Here is a 27,534-nt window from a genome sequence, read left to right on the forward strand (position 1 = left end):
TTCTGTACCTATTGAAATGATCATATAGTGTTTGTCCTTTCTGTTGTTGACCTAATGAATCAGTTTGATTGACTTGCAAATATTGAATGGCCTTTGCATCCCAGGAATAAATCCCACTTGATCATGATGAATGCTTTTTAAAAGGTATTATTGTGGTTCTCTTTCTTTGTAGTGTCTTTATCTAGTTGTGGTATCAAGGTAATGCTTGTAAAACGAATTTGTAAGTTTTCTTTCCTCTTCTGTGTTTTGGACTAGTTGGAGAAGAATAGGTGTAAACTCTTCTAAAGATTTGGTAGAATTGACCTGTGAAGCCTTCTGGTCCTGAACTTTTGTTTGTTGGGAGTTTTTTGACCACTGATTGGATTTCATTGCTGGTGATCAGTCTGTTCAAATTTTCTTTTTTTTCCTGATTCAGTTTTGGGAGGTTCTGCTTCTAGGAATTGATTTCTTTTAGATTGTCCAATTTGTTGGCATATAATTTTTCATAATATTCTTTTATAATCCTTTGTATTTTTGTGGTGTCAGTTGTTACTCCTTTTTCAGTTCTCATTTTGTTTGAGTTCTCTCTCAATCTCTCTCTCTCTCTCTCTTAATGAGTCTGACTAAAGACTTATTAATTTTGTTGATCTTTTAAAAGAACAGCTCTGGTTTCATTGGTATGTTCTATTGTTTTTTTAGTTTCTACTTTGCTTATTTCTGCTCTAATCTTTATATTTATTTCCTTCTACTGGTTTTGGGTTTTGTTCTTTTTCTTGCTCTTTAGATGTAAGGTTAGGTTGTTCATTTGAGATTTTTATTGCTTCTTGAGGTGGGCCTGTATAGCAATAGACTCCCTCTTAGAACAGTTTTTGCTACATCCCAAAAATGTTTTCATTTTTATTTGTCTCCATGTATTTTTTTATTTCCTCTTTGGTTTCTTGGTTGGCCCATTCATTGTTTAGGAACATGTTCTTTAACCTCCATGTATTAGTGCTCTTTCCAGATTTTTCTTATTGTTGATTTCCAGTTTCATAGCATTGTGGTCAGAAGAGATGTATGGTATGGCCTTGATCTTTTTGAATTTGTTGAGACTTGTTTTGTAGCCTACTATGGGACCTATTCTAGAGAATGTTTCATGTGTACTTAAAAAGAATGTGTATTCTGCTGCGTTTTTTAATTTAATATTTTCAGTGTTCCAAGATTCGTTGTTTATGCACTGCACCCAGTGCTCCATGCAATATGTGCCCTCCCTAATACCCACCACCATCCCTGTCTCCTCCAAAACCCTCAGTTTGTTTCTCAGAGTCCACATCTCTCATGCGTTGTGTCCGCCTCCAATTTTCCCCACTTCACTTTTCTTTTCCTTCTCTTAATGTCCTCCAATTTATTCCTTATGCTCCACAAGTAAGTGATACTGTATGATAATCAACTCTCTCTGCTTGACTTATTTCATTCAGCATAATCTCCTCCAGTCCCATCCATGTTGATACAAAAGTTGGGTATTCATCTTTTCTGATGGAGGCATAATATTCCATTGTATATTTGGTCCATATCTTCTTTATCCATTCGTCTGTTGAGGGGCATCTTGGCTCTTTCCACAGTTTGGTGATTGTGGCCATTGCTGCTATGAACGTTGGGGTACAGATGCCCTTTTTTTCCATACATCTGTATCTTTGGAGTAAATACCAAGTAGTGCAATTGCAGAGTCATAGTGTAGCTCTATTTTTAATTTCTTAAGGAATTTCCACACTGTTTTCCAAAGTGGCTACACTAACTTGCATTCCCACCAACAGTGTAAGAGGGTTCCCCTTTCTCCACATCCTCTCCAACACTTGTTGTTTACTGTTTTGGTAATTTTGGCCATTCTAACTGGTGTAAGGTGGTATCTCAATGTGTATCTCAATTGAATCTCCCTGATGGCTAATGATGATGTACATTTTTTCATATGTCTGTTAGCCATTTGTATGTATTTGGAGAAGTGTCTATTCATGTCTTCTGCCCATTTTTTGACATGATTATCTGGGTTTTTTTGAGTGCTGAGTTTGAGGAGTTCTTAATAGATCTTAGATATCAGCCCTTTGTCTGTAGTGTTATTTGTGAATATCCTCTTCCATTCTGTGAGTTGCTTCTTTGTTTTGTTGACTGTTTCCTTTGCTGTGCAGAAGCTTTTTATCTTGACAAAGTCCCATAAGTTCATTTTCACTTTATTCTACTGTTTTTGATGAAATACTCTGAATGTATGTGTTAGATCCATATGGTCCAATGAATCATTCAAAGCCACTGTTTCCTTGCTGGTTATTTGTCTAGATAACCTATCCATTTATGTAAGTTAGGTGTTAAAGTACCCTACTGTTATTGTATTACTATCTATTACTTCCGTTATTGGCTGGTTTATGTATTTTGGTGGATAAATATTTACAATTTTTATAACTTCCTATTGGACTGTTCCTTCAATGATTAAATACTGTCCTTGGTGGTCTTTGTTAGTCTTTGCTTTCAAATCTACTTTGTCTGATATAAGTATTGCTATCCTGCTTTCTTTTCCTCTCCATCTGCATGATAAATACTTTTTTAGATCTTCACTTTCAGTCTGCATGTGTCTAGGACTGAAACTAGTCCCTTGTAGGCAGCATAGAGATGGATCTTGCTTTTTTTTCGTTAGAAGATTTATTTATTTATTTATTTATTTATTTGACAGGGGGGAACGAAAGAGAGAGAGAGAGAGAGAAAACAGCAGGGGAAATAGGGGAGGGAGAAGCAGGCTTCCTGCCAAGCAGGGAGCCGGATGTGTGCTTTGATTGGAAGATCTTGGGATCAAGACCCAAGCCGAAGGCTGGTGCCTAATGAGTGAGCCACGTAGGTGCCCTGGGTCTTTTTTTTTTATTCATCCCATCACCCTATGTCTTTTGATTAGAGCATTTGCTCCATTTACATTTATAGTACCATTGATTATTGAGGTATGTACTTATTGTTTTATTACTTGCTCTATGGTTTTTATATTTTGTCTCTGTTCCTTTTTTTTCTCTTGGTCTCTTCTCTCATTGCTCTTTGGTGATGTACTTGGATTCCTTTCTCATTTTTTGCATACCTCTTACTGATTATTGATTTGTGGTTACCATTTTTATATAGAATATCTTATTTATATAGCAGAGTATATTAAGTTGATGGTCACTTAAGTTTGAACCCATTCTTTTTTCCTCTTCTCCCCACATTTTAGGTATATGGTGTCTCATTTTACATTCTTTTATTTTGTGAATCCTTGATTGATTTTTATAGATCTACTTAATTTTACCACTTTTGTACTTCCTACTTTTCTTATTCCTACTTATGGTCTTTCCTTTCTACACGAAGTGTCCCTTTCAACATTTTCTATAGGGCTGGTTTAATGGTGATGGATTTCTTTGATTTTCATTTGTCTGGGAAACTCTTTATCTCTCCTTCATTTCTGAATGAAAACTTGCTGGATAGAGTACATATAGTTTTTAAAAGATTTATTTGAGAGAGGGAGAGGGTGAGTACACACAGTGGGAAGAGGCAGAGGAAGAGAGAATCCCAAGCAGACTCTGTGCTGAGTGTGGAGCCAGAGGTGGGTCTCGATTTCACTACCCTGAGATCATGAACTGAGCCAAAACCAAGACTCAGATGCTCAACCAACTATACCACTTAGGCGCCCATGGATAGAATAGTTTTGGCTGCAGGTTTCTTTTCTTCAGCATTTGGAATATATCATGCCACTCTCTTTTGGCCTACAGAGTTTCTCCTGAAAACTCAGTTGATACCCTTATGGAGTTTCCTTTGTATATAACTTTTTTTCTTTAATTGATGCTTTTTAAATTCTCATTATTGCCATCTTAATTACTATGTGTCTTGGCATGGACCTCCTTGGGTTATTATTGGAGGCTCTGTGTGACTCCTAGATCAGGATTTCTTTTTCCTTCCACAGATTAGAGAAGTTTTCAGCTATTATTTCTTGAAATACATTTTCTGCTCCCTTTTCTCTCTTCTTCTAGGATCTCTATAAAGCAAATTGTACTATGCTGGATGGTGTCGCTAAGTTCCCTAAGTCTATTTTCATTTTTTTTTCCCCTTCTCTCCTTTTAGGCTTGATTGCTTTCCATTTTCCATCCTCCGGGGCTGATCCATTCTTCTGCCTCCTCTCGTCTACTATTTATTCCATCTTGTGTATTCTCAGTATCAGATATTGTGATTCTTTTTTATGTTTCCTTTCTTTTTGTTGAAGGTCTTACTGAGGTCCTCCACTCTTTTCTCAAGTCCAGTGAGTATCTATATGACCATTACTTTAAATTCTCTATGAGACATATTACTTATCCCCATTTCATTTAGCTCTTTTGATGTTATTTTGTACTGTTCTTTTATTTGGGACCTATTCCTCTTTATTTTGTCTACTCTCTGTGTCTGTTTTTACGTTAGGAAGGTCAGCTACATCCTGCCAATCAGTGACATCATGTAACAGCTCTCTCTGCCTTTTGTGGGCAGGTTTTGTCCCTGTGTTGTTAGTGGGCTTGAGTTGAGGCTGACCAGGCATTTGCCAAAGATGCAGCAGCACTGAACTGCAGGGAAGTCCCTGTATTGTCCCCTGAAGCTTTCATTGGTGGGTGAGGTCTGCAGTCAGACCATATGTCTGTCCCTAGCCTGCTGGTGGGGCTGCAGTTGGACTGGTATGTGTGGTTATCTTCCCCCTCAGGACAGGAGCCACTTTGGAGTGGTGCTGGTCCCTGTAAGGGCTGCTTGCACACTGCCAGACCTGTGGCATCGATTTGGATGGGCTCTGGCCAAGGGTGCATTGGATGGTGCCTTGAATGGGCTAGGTCTGCAAGAAAACACGGGTGCAGGGTATGCAGAGCCAGCAAGGTCTGTGTGTTTCCATGGGAGGGGTCTTACAGCCACCTGTAAAAGCCCCTACTGAGCCTGGCCTTGTTGGAGACACGGAAATATGTGGTGGTGTGGTGTGCTATTACCAAACTAGATGGAGAGTGTTGGCACTATGCTGGTTCCCACAGGTGTCTGTGTATCTTGGCTAGGAGGCAGGGGAGGGATATGGTGCCCGCTAGCTCTTTTATTCTTGGAGAAGTCTCCCGTGATCCCTGCCCCTCCGGGACATGGTTCTGAGATTAGTAAATACTTCTTCCCATAAACCCCAGGCATTTTTCAAACTGTTGTTTCCATGCTGTATCTCAGTGGGGCTGTTGTGGTGTCTCTTTAAGGGTGGGGACTCCACCCTCCTGGATCTCCCAGATATGAGCCTGTTTTAAAGTTCCAGGCGTTAAGCCCTACTTATTTTTAGGCCCCTCTGGTTTTCAAAGCCAAATGTTATGGGAATCTATCTTCCTTGTGAGGGTCCCCCATGCCTGGGGTGCCTGCTCTTCACTCCTCCATGTCCTCTGCATACCTCCCCATGGATGTCCCATGAGTCTGTTTGACTCCCCACTTCATCTCTACTTTTTGCACCCTCTTCAGTTAGCCTGTTCTCTACATTTAGCTGTGGAAAGCCTCTACTGCCAGTCTTTGGGTCATTTTCTGGCTTATTTACACTAATGTGGCTGTTATTTAGTTATATCCGTGGGGTGAGATGAGCTAAGGATCCTTCTGCTTTGCCATCTTTTCCAGAAGTTCCAAGATTTTTTCTTATTTTTCTTATGTTTTTCCTAGGTCCCAAAGATTTTGGACTATTGTGTTTTCCTTTTCATTTGTCTCCATATATTTTTTAATTTCCTTTTGATTTCTTTATTGACTCTGGTATTTTAGTAGCATGTTGTTTAGCCTCTCTATGTTTGTGGGGTTTTTTCCAGTTTTTTTTCTTATAATTGATTTCTAATTTCATACCTTTTGGTTAAAAAAGATAATTAATATGATTTCAGTCTTCCTAAACTTATTGACACTTGTTTTATGGCCCAATATATGTTCTGATCTGGACAATAATTCCATGTTCACCTGAAAAGAATGTGTTTTCTGCTCTTTTTGGATGAAATGCTCTGTACATATCTTTTAGATCCATCTGGTCTAATGTGTTGTTTGAAGCCTCTCTTTCCTTGTTGGTTTTCTGTTTTTATGAAATATTCTTTGATATAGGTGAGCTGTTAAAGTACTCTACTACTATTTTATTGCTATCCATTTCTCCCTTTATGTCTGTTAATATTTGCTTTATGTATTTAGTTACTCCTGTGTTGGGTCCAGAGATGTTTACAATTTTTATCTATTCTTATGGGGTCAATCTCTCTATCATTTTGTAGTGCCCTTCTTTGTCTTACTATAGGCTTTTTTTTTTTTTAAGATTTTATTTGACAGAGAGAGATCACAAGTAGGCAGGGAGGCAGGCAGAGAGAGAGGAGGAAGCAGGCTCCCCGCCAAGCAGAGAGCCCAATGTGGGGCTTTATCCCAAGACCCTGGGATCATGACCTGAGCCGAAGGCAGAGGCTTTAACCCACTGATCCACCCAGGCACCCTACAGACATTGTTTTAAAGTCTTTTTTGTCTGGCATAAGTATTGCTGTTGTTATTTCATTTTTTTTTTCTTTGTTTCCATTTGAATTGGAAATGTTTTTCCAGGCCTTCACATTCAGTTTGTGTGTGTCTTTCGGTCCAAAGTGAGTCATTTTTAGGATATATATGGGTCTTTTGTTTTTTTTAACCCATTCACTCCACCAGAGTCGAGTGAACCATTTAGACCATTTACATTTAAGGTAATTAGTAAGAAGTATGTACTTATTGTTAATTGTTATTTTTGTTTTGTTTTTGTAGTTCCTCTCTGTTGCTTTATTCTATGCTTGTTCTCTTACTTTCTGGTTTGATGGCTTTCTTTAGTATTTGCTTGGAGTCCCTTCTGTTTATTTTTTGTGTATCCATGATAGGTTATTATTGGGTTCATATATAATATCCTATGTTTCTCAGTCTATATTAAATTGATGGTCACTTAAGTTCAAACACATTCTAAAAACATTAATTTTTTTCCCCTCTCCACATTTTATATACTTAAGGTCATATTTTACATATTTCTGTGTATCCCTCAACTAACTTTTGCAGATACAATGGATTTTAATTTATGTTTTAACCTCCATACTGACTTTTTAAGTAATCTACTACCTTTACTCTGTCTATTTTTACCTGTAACTTTTTTTCCTTTCATAATTTTTTACCTCTAGTTAGGGTGTTTTCTTTCTCTTTAACTTTTTTTTTTTTAAGGATAGTTTAGTGGTCATGAACTTTGGCTTTTGCTTGGGAAATTCCCTTTCTCCTAGTCTGAACAATAACATTGCTGGGTAGAGTATTCTTGATAGCAGCTTTTTTTTTTTCTTTTAGCACTTTGAATATATCATGCCACTGCCTTCTGGCCCACAAAGTTTGTGTTGGAAAAATCAGCAGAGAGCCTTATGAGGTTTCCCTTGTAACTGTTTTCTTTCCTCTTGTTGTTTTTAAAATTATCTCTTTATCACTACTTTTTGCTACTGTAATTGTGTGTCTTGGTGGGGGCCTCCTTAGATTCATCTTATTAAGTGTTCTCCCTGCTTCCTCTACCTAGATGTAGTTCCTTCTCTAGGGTTAGAAAATTTCCAGCTATTATTTCTTCAAATAAATTTTTTGCCTTTTTCATCCTGTCTTCTCCTTCTGGGATCCCTGTAATGCAAGTGGTAAGCTCAGTTTGTCGCTTAGTTCCTTTGATCTATTCTCATTCTTCACTGTTAGTTTTCCTTTTGTTGTTTTGCTTGTTTGCTTTCCATTAGCCTGTCCTCCAGAATGCTGATCCATTCTTCTATATTCTCTAATCTGCTGCTGATTCCCGCTAGTCTATTTTTTGTCATTGAATTCTTCATCCCTGACTGGTTCTTTTTTAATATATTCTCTTTGTTGAAGTTTTCACTGAATTCATCCAGTCTTTTTTCAAGAACAGTGAGTATCTTATGACCATTACTTTAAATTCTTTTACAGGCATATTACTTACCTCTGTTTTATTTAGCTTTTTTCCCTTGATTGTGTTGTTCTTTCCTTTGGGACATATTTTTCTGTTCCCTCATTGTCTCTGCTTGTTTCTGTGTAGAAGGTTGGTGAGCTATATCTCCTAGCTTTGAAAGTTGTGGTCTTGTGTAGAAGGTGTTTGGTGCCCTGTAGTGCAGTTCCCTCTGTTCACCAGAATCAGGCAATCCAGGAGTGTCCCCTATGAGGACTGTGTGTCACGGCTGAGCTCCATTTGCCTTCAGTCCAATCAGCTACAATGTTCTACCTTGCCTGCTATGGACAGAGTTTGGTTCCAGTACTGTTGAGAGGCTTCTCTGAGGCCGCCACAGGCATATTGATGAATTGGGCCAGCAGTCAGACTAGGTGTCTGCAATCTGCTTCTCTGTTGCACCTGCAGGTGCACCCAGCATGGCAAGATTTGATCCCTGGACAGGTAATAAAAAGGATTGGCTGCGGGAACTTTAGGCTTACAGTTGTGTGGGGTTTTCTCATCACCCCTCCAAGGCAGGAGTCACTTTGGAGTGGTACCAGTCCCTGCGCAGAGTTGCTTGCAGGGTTTGTTAGGGCAGCCACCTGCATGAGCAGGTGGGTTGGATGGGGCAGAGCTTTTAGTATAGCAAGAAAGATGGGGAGTGCCAGCACTGGCTCCCACAAGTGTCCAACTGTCTAGACTGGAGGAGGAGTGGAGAAATGGCACCCACTACACTTTTGTTTCTGAAGAAATCTCCTGAAGATCCCTATTTCTCCGGGACATGTTCTTGGATTAGTAAATAAATGTTTTTTACATATGCCCTTAGAACTTTTCAAACTGCAGATTCTGTGTTATGTCTCAGGCCAACTATTACTGTATTTCCATCCTTGTATCTTAGTATTTGTCAGTTTCTCCCTTTCTCTGTTAGTATTTGTTTAATGTATTTAACTGGTCCTGTGTTGGTTGCATGGGTATTTATAATTGTTTTCTCCTCTTATAAGATTGATCTCTTGGGGCGCCTGGGTGGCTCAGTGGGTTAAGCCGCTGCCTTCGGCTTGGGTCATGATCTCAGGGTCCTGGGATGGAGTCCCACATCGGGCTCTCTGCTCAGCAGGGGGCCTGCTTCCCTTCCTCTCTCTATGATCTCTTCCCTTCCTCTCTCCTACTGTGATCTCTCTCTGTCAAATAAATAAATAAAATCTTTAAAAAAAAAAAAGATTGATCCCTTTATCATTATGTCATGCCCTTCTTTGTCTCTTGCTATACAGCCTTGTTTTAAAATCTATTTTGTCTAATAAAAGAATTATTATTCTGGCTTTTTTGTTACTTCCATTTGTATGGAATATCTTTATTTGATCCCTTCACTTTTGGTCTATATGTGTCTGTAGGTCTGAATTGAGTCTCTTGTAGGCATCATATTGATGGGTCTTGTTGTTGTTTCTATCCATTTATTCACGCTATGTCTTTTGCTTGAAGTGATTAGACCATTTACATTTAAAGCTATTATTGATTGGCATGTACTCACTGCAATTTTGTTAATTGCTTACTCATTATTTTATATTTGTTCTCTGTTCCTTCCTCTTATCCTCTTCCTTTGCGGTGACTTTCTTCACTGTTATGCTTTGCTTTCCTTTTTCTTTCTTCATGTATAGTTATCATGTAGCTCATATATAATATTCTGAATATATAACAATCTAGTTATAGTTAGTTATCTTTATAGTTAGCTGATGGTCACTTAAGTTCTCACACAGTCTAAAAGTACTATATGTTTACTCCCTCCCCCACACTTTATGTATATATTGCCATAATTTACATCTTTTTATTTTATGAGTCCCTTAACAAATTTTTTTATGTAATTGATTTTACTACTTTTCTTTTAATCTTCATACTATTATTACATGTGATTGGTCTTCTAACTTTATTCTAAGTTTGCTTTTGATCATGAACTATTTCCTTTCATATTTTACTTATGACATTTTCTCTTTTTTTCTTCTTTTCTTTTTTTTACGTGTGACCTTTTCTTTTCCACTTAAGGAAGTCCCTTTAGCATTTCTTTTAAGGCCAGTTTAATGGTGGAAAACTCCTTTAACTTTTGTTTGGAAAACTATTTATTTCTCCTTTAATTCTGATTGATGACCTTACCAGATAGAGTATTTTTGGTTGTATGTATTTTTTTCTAGTACTTTAAATATATCATCCCACTCCCTTCTGGCCGCAAATTATCTGCTGAAGCCTTATGGAATTTTCTTTGAACATAAGTAGTTCCTTTTCTCCTGCTGCTTCTAAGATTCTCTGTCTTTATTTTTTTTATAAGACTTTATTTATTTATTTGACACACAGAGAGAGATCACAAGTAGACAGAGAGGTAGGCAGAGAGAGAGGGGGAAGCAGGCTCCCTGCAAGACCAGAGAGCCTGATTCGGGGCTCAATCCCAGGACCCTGGGATCCTGATCTGAGCCAAAGGCAGAGGCTTAACCCACTGAGCCACCCAGGCATGCCCCCCCCACCCCGCCTCCATTCTCTCTCTTTAATCTTTGATATTTTAATTGTTTTGGTGTACCTCCTTGGCTTTATCCTGTTTGGGTCTTTGTGCTTCCTGGAACTAGATGTCTGTTTCCTTCCCCAGATTAGCGAAGTTTTCACCTGTTATTTCTTCAGATAAGTTTTCTGCCCCATTCTCTCCTTTTTCTGGAATCCTTATAATGCTAATGTTAGTATGCTTGATGTTGTCCCAGAAATCCTTTAACCTATCCTGATTTTATTTTCATTCTTTCTTTTTTTTAGCATCTTAATTTTATTTTTTTCATGTTCCAAGATTATTGTTTATGCACCACACCCAGTGCACTCTTTAATACCCACCACCAGGCTCACCCATCCCCCGACCTACCTACCCTCCATAACCCTCAGTTTGTTTCTCAGAGTCCACAGTCTCTCATCTTTTGTCTTCCCCTCCAATTTCCTCCAATTAACTTTTCCTTTCCTTCTCCTAATGTCCTCCATGTTATTCCTTATCTCCACAAGTAAGCGAAACCATATAATCATTGACTTTCTCTGCTTGACTTATTTCACTCAGTATAATCTCCTCCAGTCCCATCCATGTTGATAAAATAGTTGGGTATTCATCCTTTCTGATTGCCTGCCTCATATTCCATTGTATATATGGACCACATCTTCTTTATCCATTCATCTGTTGAAGGGGATCTCGGCTCTTTCCACAGTTTGGCAAATGTGGCCATTGCTGCTATGAATATTGGGGTACAGATGGTCCTTCTTCTCACTACATCTGTACCTTTGGGGTAAATGCCCAGTAATGCAATCACAGAGTCATAGGGTAGCTCTATTTTTAATTTCTTAAGGAATCACCACACTGTTTTCCAAAGTGGCTACACCAACTTGCATTCCCACCAACAGTGTAAGAGGGTTCCCCTTTCTCCACATCCTCTTCAACACTTGTTTCCTGTCCTGTTGATTTGGGCCATTCGGACTGGTGTAAGGAGGTATCTCAGTGTGTTTTTTTTTTTTTTAAAGATTTTATTTATTTATTTGACAGACAGAGATCACAAGTAGGCAGAGAGGCAGGCAGAGAGAGAGAAGAAGGGAAGCAGGCTCCCTGCTGAGCAGAGAGCCCGATGCGGGGCTCGATCTCAGGACCCTGAGACCATGACCTGAGCCGAAGGCAGAGGCCTTAACCCTCTGAGCCACCCAGGCGCCCCTCAGTGTGGTTTTGATTTGAATTTCCCTGATGGCTAGTGATGATGAACATTTTTTCATATGTCTGTTAGCCATTTTTATGTCTTCTTTGGAGAAGTGTCTGTTCATGTCTTCTGCACATTTTTTGACATGATTATCTGTGTTTTGGGTGTTGAGTTTGAGGAGTTCTTTATAGATCTTAGATATCAACCCTTTGTCTGTAGTGTCATTTGCAAATATCTTCTCCCATTCTGTGGGTTGCCTCTTTGTTTTGTTGACTGTTTCCTCTGCTATGCAGAAGCTTTTGATCTTGATGAAGTCCCAAAAGTTCATTTTCGCTTTTGTTTCCTTTTCCTTTGGAGATATGTCTTGAAAGAAGTTGCTGTGGCGGATATTGAAGAGTTTACTGCCTATGTTCTCCACTAGGATTTTGATAGATTCCTGCCTCATGTTGAGGTCTTTTATCCATTTCAATTTTATCTTTGTGTATGGTATAAGAGAATGGTCGAGTTTCATTCTTCTATACATAGTGTCCAATTTTCCCAGCACCATTTATTGAAGAGATTGTTTTATTTCCCACTGGATATTTTCTTCTGTTTTGTCGAAGATTATTTGACGATAGAGTAGAAGACCCATATCTGGACTCTCTACTCTGTTCCATTCGTCTATGTGTCTGTTTTTGTGCCAGTACCATGCTGTCTTGGTGATCACAGCTTTGTAGTAAAACTTGAAATCAGGCAACGTGATACCCCAGCTTTTTCTTTTCAAAATTTCCTTAGTGATTCAGGGTCTCTTCTGGTTCCATAGAATTTTAGGATTGTTTGTTGCAGCACTTTGAAGAATGCCAGTGGAATTTTGATTAGGATGGCATTGAAAGTATAGATTGCTCTAGGGAGTATAGATGTTTTAATAATGTTTATTATTCCAATCCATGAGCATGGAATGCTTTTCCAACTTTCTGTGTCTTCTTCAATTTCTTTCATGAGTGTTCTATAGTTCTCCAAGTACAGATCCTTTACCTCTTTGGTTAAGTTTATCCCAAAGTATTTTATGGGTTTTTTTTTGTGTATAGTTAATGGAATCTATCCCCTAATTTCCCTTTTTATATTTTCATTGGAAGTGTATAAGAAAGCAACTGATTTCTGTGCATTGATTTAATATCCTGCAACATTACTGAGTTGCTGTATGAATTCTAATAGTGTGGATGTGGAGTCTTCTGGGTTTTCCATAAAAAGTATCATGTCATCTGTGAGGATAGAGAGTTTGACTTCTTTGCCAATTTGAATACCTTTTATTTCTAATTGTTATCTGATTGCTTTTGCTATTTCCATTCTTTCTTTTTTATCTTTGTTGTTTCTTTTGCTTAGTTGCTTTCCATTTCTGTGTCTCCCAGATCACCAATCCATTCTTCTGCATCTGCTAATCTAATGTTGCTTCTCTCTAGTGTATTTTTCATTTCAGATATTGTATTCTTTAATGATTGGTTCTATTTTTTTAAAGATTTTATTTATTTGATAGACAGAGCTTACAAGTAGTCAGGCAGGCAGAGAGAGGGGAGGAAGCAGGTTCTCCACTGAGCAGAGAGCCCAATGTGGGGCTCAATCCCAGGACCCTGGGATCATAACCTGAGCCGAAGGCAGAAGCCTTAACCCACTGAGCCACCCAGGAGTCCCATGATTGGTTCTATTTTTATATTTTCTACTTGTTGACAATCTCACTAAGTTCATCCACTCTTCTCTTCAGTCTGGCGAGCATCTTTATGATCACTACTTTGAACTTTTTATCAGATAGAATGCCTATCTCCATTTCATTTAGTCCTTTTTCTGAGGTTTTATCTTGTTCTTTCATTTGGAGTATATGCCTTTGTCTTCCCATTTTGCTTGACTTTCTGTGTTAGCCTCTGTGAATTAGAACTTACTTCTCCTAAACTTGAAGGAATAGTTTTATATATGGTCACCCCCCCTTATAGACTGTGTACCTGGTGACTTTGGCTGGCCAGCTAGAACGGTGGCTGGTGGGCATGACGCACTTTGTGCTTAGGCTGTCCTGGTGGGATAGCTAGGAGAGGGGACAGTACCTTTCTGCACTGAAGGCATCCTGGTGGGAGAGCTGTAGCTGAAGTGGGTACAAGCCAGGGGTGGTCCCAGGGTACTCAGCATAGGGCACTCAGGCAGGGCAGTTGAAGTTTGGTAGGTGTGGGCCAGGGTGTCCCAGGGTGCTACATGCAGGGAGTTCTCTGGCTGGGTGGCTAGAGCCAAGATGGGGCACATGTCAGGGTATCCTATGGGTATTCCACGCAAGGAGTGTCCTGGTAAGTCATCTGAAGCCAAATCAGGTGCAGGCATGGCATGTTTTGCATCTCTGTCACCTTGGTGATATAGCTGGAGCTGTAGTGGGTGCTGTCCCGGGGTGTCTGTGGGTGCGTGCTATACTGGGGCCACCACAATGGGGTGGCTGGAGCTCAGGCTGTTGAGGGGACCCTTTTGGGGGGTACAGCTGGGGCTGGTGTGGCTAGGAGCCCTGGGCTCAGTAAGGCAGCCAACTCAGCAGTCAACTCGGCCAGGGTTCCTGTACCCTGCTCCTATCCTCACGGTCAAGGTAGAAGTGAGGGGATGTATACACTGGTGTGTGCCAGCCCCTCTGACCCTGGAGAGCTGTCCTGCAGCTCCTCTAGGGCTGTCTCCTTTATACTCTAGGTTTTTTTTTTTTTTTTAAAATCAATGGCTTTTTTTCTGTCTACTAGGCAGCTGGGATGGAATGGTGCAGCCAGTTAGGGTGCTAGATGGTACTCCCATCTGCACTAGCTGCTCTCTCACCAACCTCTCCAACCCCAGAGAATGTTCCATGGGTTCTCTGGTATTTAGAAGACACTCAGGGGCTAATTTCTTTAAATTCCAGTTGCCTTTTAAACCATGGTTTTTTCCCTGTGACCCAGGGCATGTAAATTTGTTCCCACTCCCTTAGTACCATCCCTCCTCACTACTTGGCAGCCTTGAGGTTCTCAAGGTTACTGTTTCTCCATCTTTCCTGCCATTCTTTATGTGACCCCTTTATTCTTTGCTGTTCTGAAGCTGTTCAGTCAGCTCTCAAAGTTCGTGAAGAGGAACTCTTCTCTATGTAGGTGTTGACTCAGTGCATCTTGGGGAGAGGAGTTCAGGGTCTCCCCATATTGCCATAATGGACCTTCATATCATGTCAAGTAAGCATTATTAATGCCAGTAAGATTGGTGTGTTGTTCAAAAGCCACTTGTAAAACAGGTGAAAGATACAGTTTTTTATTAATTATCAAAAATGAACACATTTCTTTCTCTTTATAGAATGCTTTTAATAGAAACTACCATTTAATTGATTATTGCTATATTTCAAGTCAGGATACTACATAAAAGTTCCTTACCTCTTTCTGGCTCTTTCTTTTATCTACCAAGATGATTATATCCACAAAAGACTTTTACCTTAACTGGAAGTTTAGGTGAAACTTGGTTTGCAGTGTAGGAAATGATGTCAAGATAATTTAGAACTAATTGTAATGAATGTGAGAGAAAAACACAAAAAGAATACAGCAATACATATACAACAGAGGAAAAAAATTGATTTTTTTCCCAAACACTTTAATTATTTTATTGGTTTATTTTTCATATTATCCAAGTATAGTTGACATACCATGTTACATTAGTTTCAGGTAAACAGTATGGTGATTCCAGAGTCTGTACATTAGTGCTCATCGTAGTAAGTACAGTCACTTCACATTATTTAATATTATTGACTGTATTGCCTGTGCTCTACTTTCCATTTCTGTGACTTATTTATTTTATAACGAAGTTTGAACTTTTTTTTTTAAGGTCTCTTTAACTGTATTAAAACATAGTCATGGGGCGCCTGGGTGGCTCAGTGGGTTAAAGCCTCTGCCTTCAGCTCAGATCATTATCCCAGGGTTGTGGGATCGAGCTCGCCCCCCCCCCCCCCCCCCCCCCCGTCGGACTCTCTGCCCAGCAGGGAGCCTGCTTCCTCCTCTCTCTCTGCCTGCTTCTCTGCCTATTTGTGATCTCTCTCTGTCAAATAAATAAATAAAATCTTAAAAAAAAAACATAGTCATGGTGAAAATTTCTATTCACATTTATGGAATACATTTAACAGTATTACTGATAGTTATATTTATAGTGGTGAACATCATGTCTAGCTCTTAAATTATACAAGATGACTTTGACTATGTGGCTTGAAAAAAGTTTAAAATATAGAAATGTTTTTGTGAAGGGTCTTGAAATGTAAAAAAAAAAAAGTCTAAGTATTACCATGGGCATTTCTTTTCTTTTCTTTTTCTTGGTAATTTTTTTTATTATGTTAGTCTTAAGGAGGACATACATTGCACGGAAGTTTGTACATTTTTTTAAAACACTTTTTGGGTTGTTGGTTTTTTTTAAAGATTTTATTTATTTATTTATTTGACAGAGAGACACCACAAGCATGGGGAGCAGAAGCAGAGGGAGAGGGAGAAGCAGGCTCCACGATGAACAAGGAGCCTGATGTGGGATTTGATCCTAGCACCCTGTGATCATGACCTGAGCCAAAGGCAGATGCTTAACTGTCTGAGCCACCCAGTGCCTCAGAATTTTGACTTCTTAATTCTCTTCACCTATTTCCCCATCCCCCCACCTCCCTCCACTCTAGCAATGAGCAGTATGTTCTCTGTTTTTATGAATCTTTTTTGTTGTTTGTCTTTTACATTCCGTATATGAGTGAAATCATATGGTATGTGTCCTTCTTTGCCTGACTTACTTGCAGTAGTACTCTTCTAGATTCATCCATGTTGTTACAAATGGCAATTGTATTCTTTTTTATGGCTGAGTAAAACTCCCTGGTATATGTATATATACCGTATCTTTATTATCCATTCACCTATAGATGGATACTTAGTTTGAATCCATATCTTTGCTATTGTAAATAATACTGTAATGAATATAGGGGTACATTTATCTTTTCAAATTAACGTTTTCGTATTCTTTTTTTTTAAGATTTTATTTATTTATTTGACAGAGAGATATTACAAGCAGATGGAGAGGCAGGCAGAGAGAGAGAGAGGAGGAAGCAGGCTCCCTGCTGAGCAGAGAGCCCGATGCGGGACTTGATCCCAGGACCCTGAGATCATGACCTGAGCTGAAGACAGCGGCTTAACCCACTGAGCCACCCAGGCGCCAAATTAATGTTTTCATATTCTTTGGGTAAATACCTAGTAGTGGAATTATTGGATCTTATGGTATTTCTATTTTTAATTTTTGCAGAATTTCCGTACTGTTTTCCACAGTGGTGTACCAGCTTACATTCCCACCAACAGTGGGCAAGTGTTCCCTTTTCTCTACATATTCGCCAACATTTGTTGGCATTTTAGTATTAGCCATTCTGATAGGTGCAAGGTTATATCTCTTTGTGGTTTTGATTTGCATTACCCTGATGATTAGTGATATTGACCATCTTTTCATGTGTTTATTGGCCATCTGTAGGTCTTATTTGCAATACATCTATTCATGTCTTCTGCCCATTTTTTTAATTGGAATGTTGGAGGTTTCTTTGGTTTTGTTGTTTTTATTGTTGTTTTAGTGTTGCATGAGTCCTTTATATATTTTAGATATTAACCCCCATTGGATAAATCATTTAGAAATACCTTCTCCCATTCAGTAAGTTGCCTTTTCATTTTGTTGATGGTTATGTTTTCTTTATGGTTTCACATCTCACATCTTTGGCTCTTTGATCCATTTTGAGTTTATTTTTATTTATGGTATTTAAAAAGTCCCGGTTTCATTCTTCTGCACGTAGCTCTTCAGTTTTCCCATCATCATTTTTTTGAGAAGAATGCCTTTTCCCCATTGTGTATTCTTCCTTTGTTGTAGATTAACCATATAAGCATGGGTTTATTCCTGGGCTCCTTATCCTGTTCCACCGATGTAGGTATCTATATTTGTGCTAGTATCGTGCTGTTTTCATTACTATGGCTTTGCAGTATATCTTGAAATCTGGAAGTGGGATACTTCCAGCTTTGTTTATTCTCACAACTGCTTTAGCTATTTGGGGTCCTTTGTGGTTCCAAACAAAATTTAAGATTATTTGTTCTACATCTGTGAAAAATACTGTTGGTATTTTGAAAAGTGAATACATGAATTGGTAGATTACTTTTCGTAGTAGGGACATTTTAATAATACTCATTCTTCCAATATTCATGAGGATGGTATACCTTTCCATTCATGTTGTCTCTAACTTCTTTATCAATGTCTTGTAGATTTAAGAGTATACATCTTTAACCTACTTGTTTAAATCAATTCCTAGGTACTTTATTCTTTTAGTGCAGTTGTCAATGGAATTGTTTTAATTTTGCTTTCTGCTAATTCATTAGTATAGAGAAGTGCAACAGATTTCTATATATTAATTTTGTATCCTACAAATTCACTGAGGTTGTAATTATAAGTTCTAATAGTTTTTTGGTGGAGTCTTTGGGGTTTTTTACATAGAGTATCATGTCATCTGAAAATATTGAAAGTTTATTTCCTCTTTACCAAGTTGGATGCCTTTTATTCTTTTTTCTTTTCTCATTGCTGTAGCAACAGCTTCATATGACTTTTGTTGAATTAAAGTGGTGAAATTTCACATCCTCATCTTGTTCCTGATCTTAAAAACTTGTCAGTTTTTCAATATTCAGTGTGACATTAGCTGTGGATTTTTCATATGCCTTTATTATGTTGAGGTATGTTCCCTCTAACTCTACTTTGTTGAGTTTTTGTCATGACCAGATGTTGAATTTGCTAAATATCTTCTCTGCGTCTATTGAAATGATTGTATGGTTTTTATCCTTCTTCTTGGTAATGTATCATGTTGGTTGATTTGCAAATATTGAATCATCCTTGCATTCCTGGAATAAATCTAACTTGATTGTGATGAATGATCCTTTTAATGTATTGTTGAACTCAGCCAGCTAATATTTTGTTGAGTATTTTTATATCTACATTCATCAGGAATATTGGCCTATAGTTTTTATTTTTTATAGTGTCTTTTTGTGGTTTTGGCATCAGGAGGATTCTGGACTCAGATGAACTTGCTAGTTTTCATTCCCTTTCTATTTTTTTTCTAATAGTTTGAGAAAAATTCTTATTAATTCTTCTTTCAATGTTTGGTACAGTTGATCCATGAAGACTTCTGGTCCTGGACTTTTGCTTGTGAGAAGATTTTTTTTTTTAACTGATTCAATTTTGTTACCAGTAATCAGTCTCTTCTGATTTTTCTGACTCAGTTTTGGAAGTTTTTTTTTTTTTTTTAAGGAATTTACGGTTTCTTTTAGGTTGTCCAACTCATTGGCATCTCATTTTTCTTAGTATTCTCTTAGTATACCTTCAGTTTTCTGTGGTGTTATATTATTTCTCCTCTTTCATTTCTAATTCTGAGTCTTCTCTCCTTGTTAATGAGTCTGGCTAATGGTTTATGAGTTTTACCTTTTCAAAGGTCCTGGTCTTGGTATCACTGATCTTTTCTTTTCTTTTTGGTCTAATTTCTATCTAATCTTTTTATTCTTATAATGACAGCAAGCTTTGTCTGTTCTGTATACACAGAATATTTCATCCAAAAACAGAAGAATACACATTTTTCAAGCATACATGAAACATTTTCCAGGATAGACCCCATTTTAGGCCACAGAACAAGTCTCAACAAATTTAAGTCCCATCTGGTCTAGTATGTCTAATATGTTGATCAAAACATTTGTTTCCTTAATTGATTTTCTGTCTGAATGATTCACTGATGTAAATGGGGTGTTCCCTAAAATTATAGTGTTTCTCCCTTTATGTCTGCTAATATTAGATTCGTGTATTTACATGCTCTTATATTAGTTGCATGGATGTTCACAATGTCCTATACTCTTGTGGACTTGATTTCAGATTATGCAATGCCCTTGTCTCTTGCTACAGTTTTGTTTTAAAGTCTATTTTGTCTAAGTTTTGCTGCCCTGGTGTTTTTATTACTTCCATTTGCATCCAATGTCTTTTTCCATTCCTTCAGTTTCAGTCTGCTTGTGTCTTTAGGTGTGAAGTGAGACTCTTGTAGGCAGCATGTAGATGGGTCTTGTTTTTTTAAACATTCAGTCACCCTCTGTCCTCTGACTGAAGCCTTTAGAGCATTTATATTTAAAGTAATTGTTGATAGGCAGAGGCTTGTTGCTATTTTGTTAATTATTTTCTGGTTATTTTTGTAGTTCTCTGAGTTCTTTTCTTCTCTTGCTCCCTTCCCCTATGGCTTATGAGTTCCTTAGTGTTATTTTTGAATTGCTTTATCTTTAAATCTTGTGTATCTATTATAGGTTTTTGATTTATGGTTGTCATGGTATTCATGTATAATATCCTATGTGTATAGCAATCTATATTAAGTTGATGGTCACTTAAGTTTGAACATATACGAAAGGCACTAAATTTTTACTCTTATTTTGCATATTTTTGAGGATCTCTTGACTAGCTTTTGTAGATAACATTGAATTTACTGCTTTTACATTTTAGCTTCCAGATTGGCTTTATTACTGACTAATCTATTACCTTTACTATTTGTCTGTTTTTACCAGTGAATAATCCCCTTTAACATTTTTTGTAAGGCTGGCTAGTGGTAATGAAATCCTTTGATTTTTGTTTGTCTGGAAAACTCTTTATCTCTCCTTCAGTTCTGAATGATGACCTTGTCAAGTATTCTTGGTTATAGGCTTTTTTCCTTTCAGCACTTGGATGCATCATACCATCTTCTAGTTTGTGAAGTTTCTGCTGAAATATTACCTGGCAGCGTAATGGGTTTTCCTTGTATGTAACTATTTTTCTTCTCTTGCTGCATTAAAAATTATCTTTATCATTATTTTGTCATCGTAATTATTATGTGTCTTGGTGTGGACATTCTTTGTTCATCTTGTTTGAGGCTATCTGTGATTTCTGAATTTGGATGTCTGTTTCCTCAGATTAGGGAGGTTTCCAGCTATTTTTATAAGTTTTCTACCCCCTTTTCCCTGTCTTATCCTTCTGGGATCCCTGTGGTGCTAATGTTATTATGCCTGATGTAGTCACAGAGTTCCCTTAAACCTACTCTCATTTTTTTGTTCTTTTCTTTCTTTGCTGTTCAGCTTCCTATTACCCTGTCTTCCAGATCACCGATCTGTTCTTCCGCTGCCTCTAGTCTGCCGTTTCCCTTTAGTGTATTTTTCATTTCAGGTATTGACTTATTCATCTCTGACTGGTTCTTTTTTTATATTTTTTGTCACTTTTGTTGAAGTTCTGAGTTCATCAGCTTTTTGTCAAGTACAGTGAATTTCTGTACAGTCATTATTTTATTTTATTTTTTTGTGATTTTGTCTTATTCTTACATTTGATATATTCCTCTGTCTCCTCATTCTGTTTACGTCTTCTGGTCTTGAAATTAGTGGCCTTGTGTAGAAGCAGTCCTGTGGTGTCCCGTACACAGCCCCCCAACCCGAGTCTTCAGAACTGGGTGCTCCAGGGATGTCCTCTCTGTGGGCTGCATGTACCCTCCTGTTTTTGTTTTGTTTTGTTTTATTTTTATTCTTTTTTTTTTTTTCAGCATAACAGTATTCATTATTTTTGCACCACACCCAGTGCTCCATGCAATCCATGCCCTCTATAATACCCACCACCAGGTACCCCGACATCCCACCCCACCCCGCCACTTCAAACCCCTCAGATTGTTTTTCAGAGTCCATAGTCTCTCATGGTTCACCTCCCCTTCCAATTTCCCCCAACTCCCTTCTCTCTAACTCCCCTTGTCCTCCATGCTATTTGTTATGCTCCACAAATAAGTGAAACCATGTGATAATTGACTCTCTCTGCTTGACTTATTTCACTCAGCATAATCTCTTCCAGTCCCGTCCATGTTGCTACAAAAGTTGGGTATTCGTCATTTCTGATGGAGGCATAATACTCCATAGTGTATATGGACCACATCTTCCTTATCCATTTGTCCGTTGAAGGGCATCTTGGTTCTTTCCACAGTTTGGCGACCATGGCCATTGCTGCTATAAACATTGGGGTACAGATGGCCCTTCTTTTCACAACATCTCTATCTTTGGGGTAAATACCCAGTAGTGCAATGGCAGGGTCATAGGGAAGTTCTATTCTTAATTTCTTGAGGAATCTCCACACTGTTCTCCAAAGAGGCTATACCAACTTGCATTCCCATCAACAGTGTAAAAGGGTTCCCCTTTCTCCACATCCCCTCCAACACATGTTGTTTTCTGTGTTGTTAATTTTGGCCATTCTAACTGGTGTAAGGTGATATCTCAATGTGGTTTTAATTTGAATCTCCCTGATGGCTAGTGATGATGAACATTTTTTCATGTGTCTGATAGCCATTTGTATGTCTTCATTGGAGAAGTGTCTGTTCATATCTTCTGCCCATTTTTTGATATGATTGTCTGTTTTGTGTGTGTTGAGTTTCAGGAGTTCTTTATAGATCCTGAATATCAACCTTTTGTCTGTACTGTCATTTGCAAATATCTTCTCCCATTCTGTGGGTTGCCTCTCTTTTTTCTTGACTGTTTCCTTTGCTGTGCAGAAGCTTTTGATTTTGATGAAGTCCCAGAAGTTTATTTTGGCTTTTGTTTCCTTTGGCTTTGGAGACATATCTTGAAAGAAGTTGCTGTGGCTGATACCCTCCTGTTTTTGATCAACAGTGATTTGCTGTGGCTTTGCCACTAGGGGCTGGCCCTCAGCGCACCTGTTGCAGACACACGGGGCAGGGTTTGTTCTCCATGCTGTTGAGGGTCCTGTCTAGAACAGCTGTGGGATCACTGGTGGGCAGGGCTGGCCCTCAGCATGGCTGGATGCAGTTCACCCCTGCAAAAACTGTGGGCACCCCCAAAGTACAGGGCCTGCACAGCCAGTGAAGAGGCCTAACCCCAAGAACTGTGGGCTGCTGGTTTGTAGGGTTATCTCTGCCTCCTGTAGCCAGAGCAGGAGTCGCACCAGACCTTACCAGTGTCGCCTGCTGGGTTTGGTGGGTCTGTAGGGGACACAGGGTCCTAGCAAGGTAGATGGAAAGTATTAGACCATAAGCATCTGTCTATCAAGGCTGGGGAGAGCAAGAAAATGGCATCCACCACTTTTGTTCCTGGAGAAATCTCCTGTAGATCCCTGTCACTTTGGCACATGTCCTAAAATTAGTCACTAAATCCCCTTCATATATATCCTAGGTGTTTTGCCACTGTGCTGTGCTGCCTTCTGGGTTGTCTTGGGCCTTATTATTTAGCATCCTGCCTCTTGAAGGCCTTCACTTCCTGTAGCCCTCCCTCTCTCCCAGAGCTAAGCCCCACAGACCTCATATCTAAATATGATGGGGTCTCATCTTTCCAGGGTGGATTCCTAGGGCCAGGAGTTGGTATGGAATCTGATCCTCTCACTGTTCTGTGGTTGTGATATTCCTCCCATGTGTGGTTGGTCATGTCAGGGGTCTGATTCCCCACCATATCTCCACCTCTTTCTGTTGTGGCCTTCTCTCTATAACCAGCTGTGGGAGATCTCTGCCAGTCTTTGGGTTGTTTCCAGAGTTAGCTGCAATCCATGCCATTCTTGCTTCAGTGTGTCCATGGAATGAGATGAACTTGGGATCTTCCTGTTGCGCCTTCTTCCTACTCCTTAGGATCTCTTTTTTTTTTTTTTTTTAATTTTAATTTTATTTATTTATTTGTCAGAGACAGAAGGAGAGAGAGTGAGCGAGCACAGGCAGACAGGCAGGCAGAGAGGCAGGCAGAAGCAGAGGGAGAAGCGGGCTCCCTGCCGAGCAAGGAACCCGATGCGGGACTCGATCCCAGGACCCTGGGATCATGACCCGAGCCGAAGGCAGCCGCTTAACCAACTGAGCCACCCAGGCGTCCCTCCTTAGGATCTCTTAACGTCCGTGCTTTTCATTTGCAATTGTACATGACCCATTGACAAACCAACAACCACCAGGACACAGTATGGTCCAAATCCAGCAGTTCCATTTCTGTCTTGTTCTAGCCAGTCTTTGATGCCTCTCATCTGTCCATTAATATCACTCACTTAACCTGCAAGTGGGAAAATTGGTATAAAAGTAATTGTAGAATTAAGAAAACAAAAATGCAGAGGGAGTATGGTCACGTAGTAGAAGCTTTAGCTTTTATTTTTATCCTGTAAGATTTGGGTTTTAGATAAATAATAATTGAATATGCATCTGGCTTGCTAGGTCACCCAAGGCAAATCACTTCCATCTCTTAGGGCCTATTAAATGAGGATTAACAAACTTACTAAAGTCATTGAAATTAACATAACTGAAGCAACTGGTAAATTTGGTTTCAAAGTTCATACACATTTAGACTCTCCTTAAAGAAAAGTTTGCCCTTATCCACACAGATTTCCAGATTCTGCTATTGTGTAGCCACTAAGGACTGCATGATCTCTCAGCAAAAGAAGCAACCCAGCAACAAGCAAAACAAGAAACTATATTTAAAAAGTCACAAAGATCAGATCTATATACTGTTCTAGAAGACTAGATACAGGATGGTGGGGCTAGGTGCTGTGTGGCTCACCGTGGCTCAGGGAAGTAGAGAAATTATAGTTTTTCCAGAAGCTTTTTGGGTGGAATTGCTTTCTTTACACTTGGGGTTAAAGTCCCCCTTTAATGCAATAGTGTAAGGACAGGCAGGCTTACAAACTCATAGATCCAAATGAACAAGACCTGAGAGAAACAAGGCTAAAATACAGATATAAAGTAAGACCCACCTAACCGGCACAATTGTCACTTTAGAACTGAGGCCAGATTCCATTCCTAATGCCATGAGGACTGTACCAGGCACAAAGGAGAGATATTTGCTGGCTAGAGGGAAGAAAAAAAGACGAGGTCTTTCCGCACACCCTTAGTCCGTAAAAGACACTGTCAGTGCCCCAATCATCCCGTGGTGATCAGCCCTCCTACCTGGAGGGCCCACTGGCCGAGGAAGCCTTCTTATAGACCTTATTATTTATTCAACTAACAGTCTACTTTGGATAGTATATATTAATAATTCAAGCCTACTTACTCTGTACTAAAACCACATGGGTTCTGGTGGGGATCATGAGTAATAAAAGGGAGCAAACAAAACGCTCTAGTCTGTCTCTAGAAAGATTAAAGTGCTGAATTACTGAGAAATGTAACAGTAAATCATCAATTTGGATTATAAGGATTTGGCATTTGTGATAACTTGAACAGAAGCCAAGGCGATTATTTCTGAATAACATTAAAAATAACTACTTCTTGGCAAGCTTGCGTTGATGAGGGCAGCCCAACCCTGGGGTACTTTGCCAGGCCAGGCTGTGCAGTGGCCCCTTCTGCAGTTTTTGAATAAGCTCTGTTTTTGGGTTGGTGTAAGGATGCTTCCTCCTGGAGGGGGAAGAATCTATAAAAACAAAAATGGAAAGGTTTAATAATGTTACTGAGGAAGGTCTTAATTAAATGGGACAGGGTTTACAAACATTATAATTACCCCAATTTTTTTTATTAAAAACTATGTAACACTCAGTGTATTTAGCAAAGTAGCTTATCAAATGGAGTTGGAAACCCACCATTTGTTTCAGACTTTCCAATTTTATGCCTAAAATCTAGAGACCACTATGATTTCCTCCAGAAACGCTGTTTTCAAAAACAGAATAAGAAGACATTGTCCTGAAAAAATACTTCAAGCTTATAAGTTAAGCCAATTTATATATCAGGGCTAATACATCAAATGGAGGTGCAAGAGCAGTATCTAGATTCCAAAGGTTGACAAAAAGATTCTCCCTCTTCCCGTAGCACTTAGCCTCTACCAAAGCCATACTTATTAGCAAAAGCGAGGGAAAGATATTCAACTAGATTTTCATCTAACTCAGTGACAAAACAGTGAGAATCCATGACTTTTGTGTCTCAATGCAGGCTGCTACCAGAGGAACTGGGACTCGAATTAAAGAGGCAGCAGGAGATTCAAGGGGCTCGTCCAAACGGGAATTTGATAGAAGCCTTCCAAACTCTAAGCTAATATAAATCTACCATTTTTTAGACTCATTCTTTTTTTCCTTCCTCTAGAAAACCAATGACGACACAATTGATTTTGATTATACCGTTCTGCTCCATGAATTCTCGACACAGGTAAAACAACTGTATGTATGTGACAAGGTGGGGGAGGGGCAATAAAGTATTGTCCAGACTGAGAAGGCACCTTGAGACTAAAAAGCGAAGCAGGCAGCTCCATCACACACTTTACACAGAGTCTGATTCAGGGTAACTTATTGCCAAGGAGGGTCAGCAGGCAGGGATCAAGGCACCATGCAGCTCTTCTGTGCAAAGTCCCGATAGTTCCACAGATTTGCTAAAACAAGGGGATGTGCCAGGGCCATCGTGGTGAGTTCAGGGGTCTGATATTTTAACGGACCTTATGGCACCATCTGTGTGGGGTTGGCGGGGGCGGTTCTTTACTAGTGATCCAAACAAGTCTTCCAGCATTAGGGTCAGGGCACACATTACCTTCGTGGGGCCGGGAACATGTTTCCAGGGGAAGTCAGTGCATGGACAGGAACAAGACGGAGGGCCAGAGGCGGAGTCAGTACGGCCAGCTCTCCTGCAATACACAACTGCGTTCACCAGAAATTCCTGCAGCTCATAATATTTTAGAACTCTTATTTTCTAGGAAATCATTCCCTGTCGTATTCACTTGGTCTGGTACCCTGGTAAACCACTTAAAGTGAAGTACCACTGTCAAGAGCTACAGACGCCTGAGGAAGCCTCTGGAACCGAAGAAGGTTCAGCTGTGGCACCAACAGAGCTTACTAATTTCTGAAAAGAAAAAAGGATCTGCTTATACCAAATTCTAAAGTGAGGATATTTAAATAGCCTAAATAATTACTCTGGTAAAATAGGTAGGGTAGTCTAATAATTGAGAAAGCCTGAAAATACAATACTCAAAAATTAAAAATTAATGAAAAGATGGGGTTTTGTTGTTCGATTAGTTTGGTTTATTTAATTCTGGGAAATAGGCATACAGTGAACTGTGTTCAGTGCTTAACAGTTTCCTCTATGGGTTTCTCAGGGTTTTAGCCCTAAAATGTAAAAAACACTCAGTGTATGCTATAATTAGATCAATCAGTACTTAACAAAACAGAACAAAACCATTGATGGTCTCACCTCTGTATTTCTCATTACTTTGAACGAAGTGTAGCCAAATATTTTCTAATGCTGAATTCCTTCTACCTAGGATGTAAAAAGGATAATATAGCTCAAAGAAAGCAAATTATGGGGAAAATGTTATCAATTTAGAAGGAATTTTACTATTTTTTATCACTTCAAGCAAGTATTCTTTTTTGATATCTACTTTTAAATAAATGTTTACATTTCTATATAAAATGTGTTCAGTGTGTGGAGATTTATATACATATGCAAAATTTGTGCTAAAGTGAATTAACTCTTAATATTGCTTAATTCAAATATTATAAATAAAAGTGTTTCACAGATAAAGCCAAGTGTCTGCAAATGGAATTGTGATGTAACTGAAATTCTATCAAATATGTACAGTTTTCATTTCTAACAATTTATACCCAGTGTTGGCCTAAATTAATTTATAAAAGTAAACGCACTATGTACCAAAATCAAGTTCAGTAGAGTCTCTCCCCAAGGCAGGAAGAAGGGATCCAGGAAACATGGCCATATCATTTGTAGGGGAGGAATTCAAATTTTCTTCTACCTGTCAAGATTCTTCCGTCTGGCCTAATTGATATGAGATAGATGGACAGGAATAAAAAACAGAGAGGCCCAGTAATGCAGTTGAGACCTAAAGAAATGACCAAGGCAGGAAGTTTTTAGACATTATAAACAGAGTATAAATCTATAAGAAACTGGCAGGACAAAGAAAACTTTGGGAGCCTCAATTAGTAAGGAATGCT

At 38.9% G+C, this 27,534-nt stretch overlaps 1 protein-coding gene across 1 annotated transcript in view; it reads left to right on the forward strand.

Annotated features, from left to right (window-relative positions):
* The window catches only part of RARRES1 (retinoic acid receptor responder 1), a 57,613-nt gene extending 30,504 nt beyond the window's left edge, over window positions 1-27,109 (forward strand). The window contains exons 5-6 of the mRNA XM_059391662.1: window positions 25,685-25,747; window positions 26,286-27,109. Of these exons, the coding sequence (XP_059247645.1) occupies window positions 25,685-25,747; window positions 26,286-26,435 (213 nt within the window). The 3' untranslated portion in view covers window positions 26,436-27,109. The remainder of the gene's footprint in view (window positions 1-25,684; window positions 25,748-26,285) is intronic.
* The last annotated feature ends 425 nt before the right edge of the window (window positions 27,110-27,534 follow it).

Source organism: Mustela nigripes, chromosome 2, assembly GCF_022355385.1.
Source record: "Mustela nigripes isolate SB6536 chromosome 2, MUSNIG.SB6536, whole genome shotgun sequence".
NCBI classification, from domain to species: Eukaryota; Metazoa; Chordata; class Mammalia; order Carnivora; family Mustelidae; genus Mustela; species Mustela nigripes.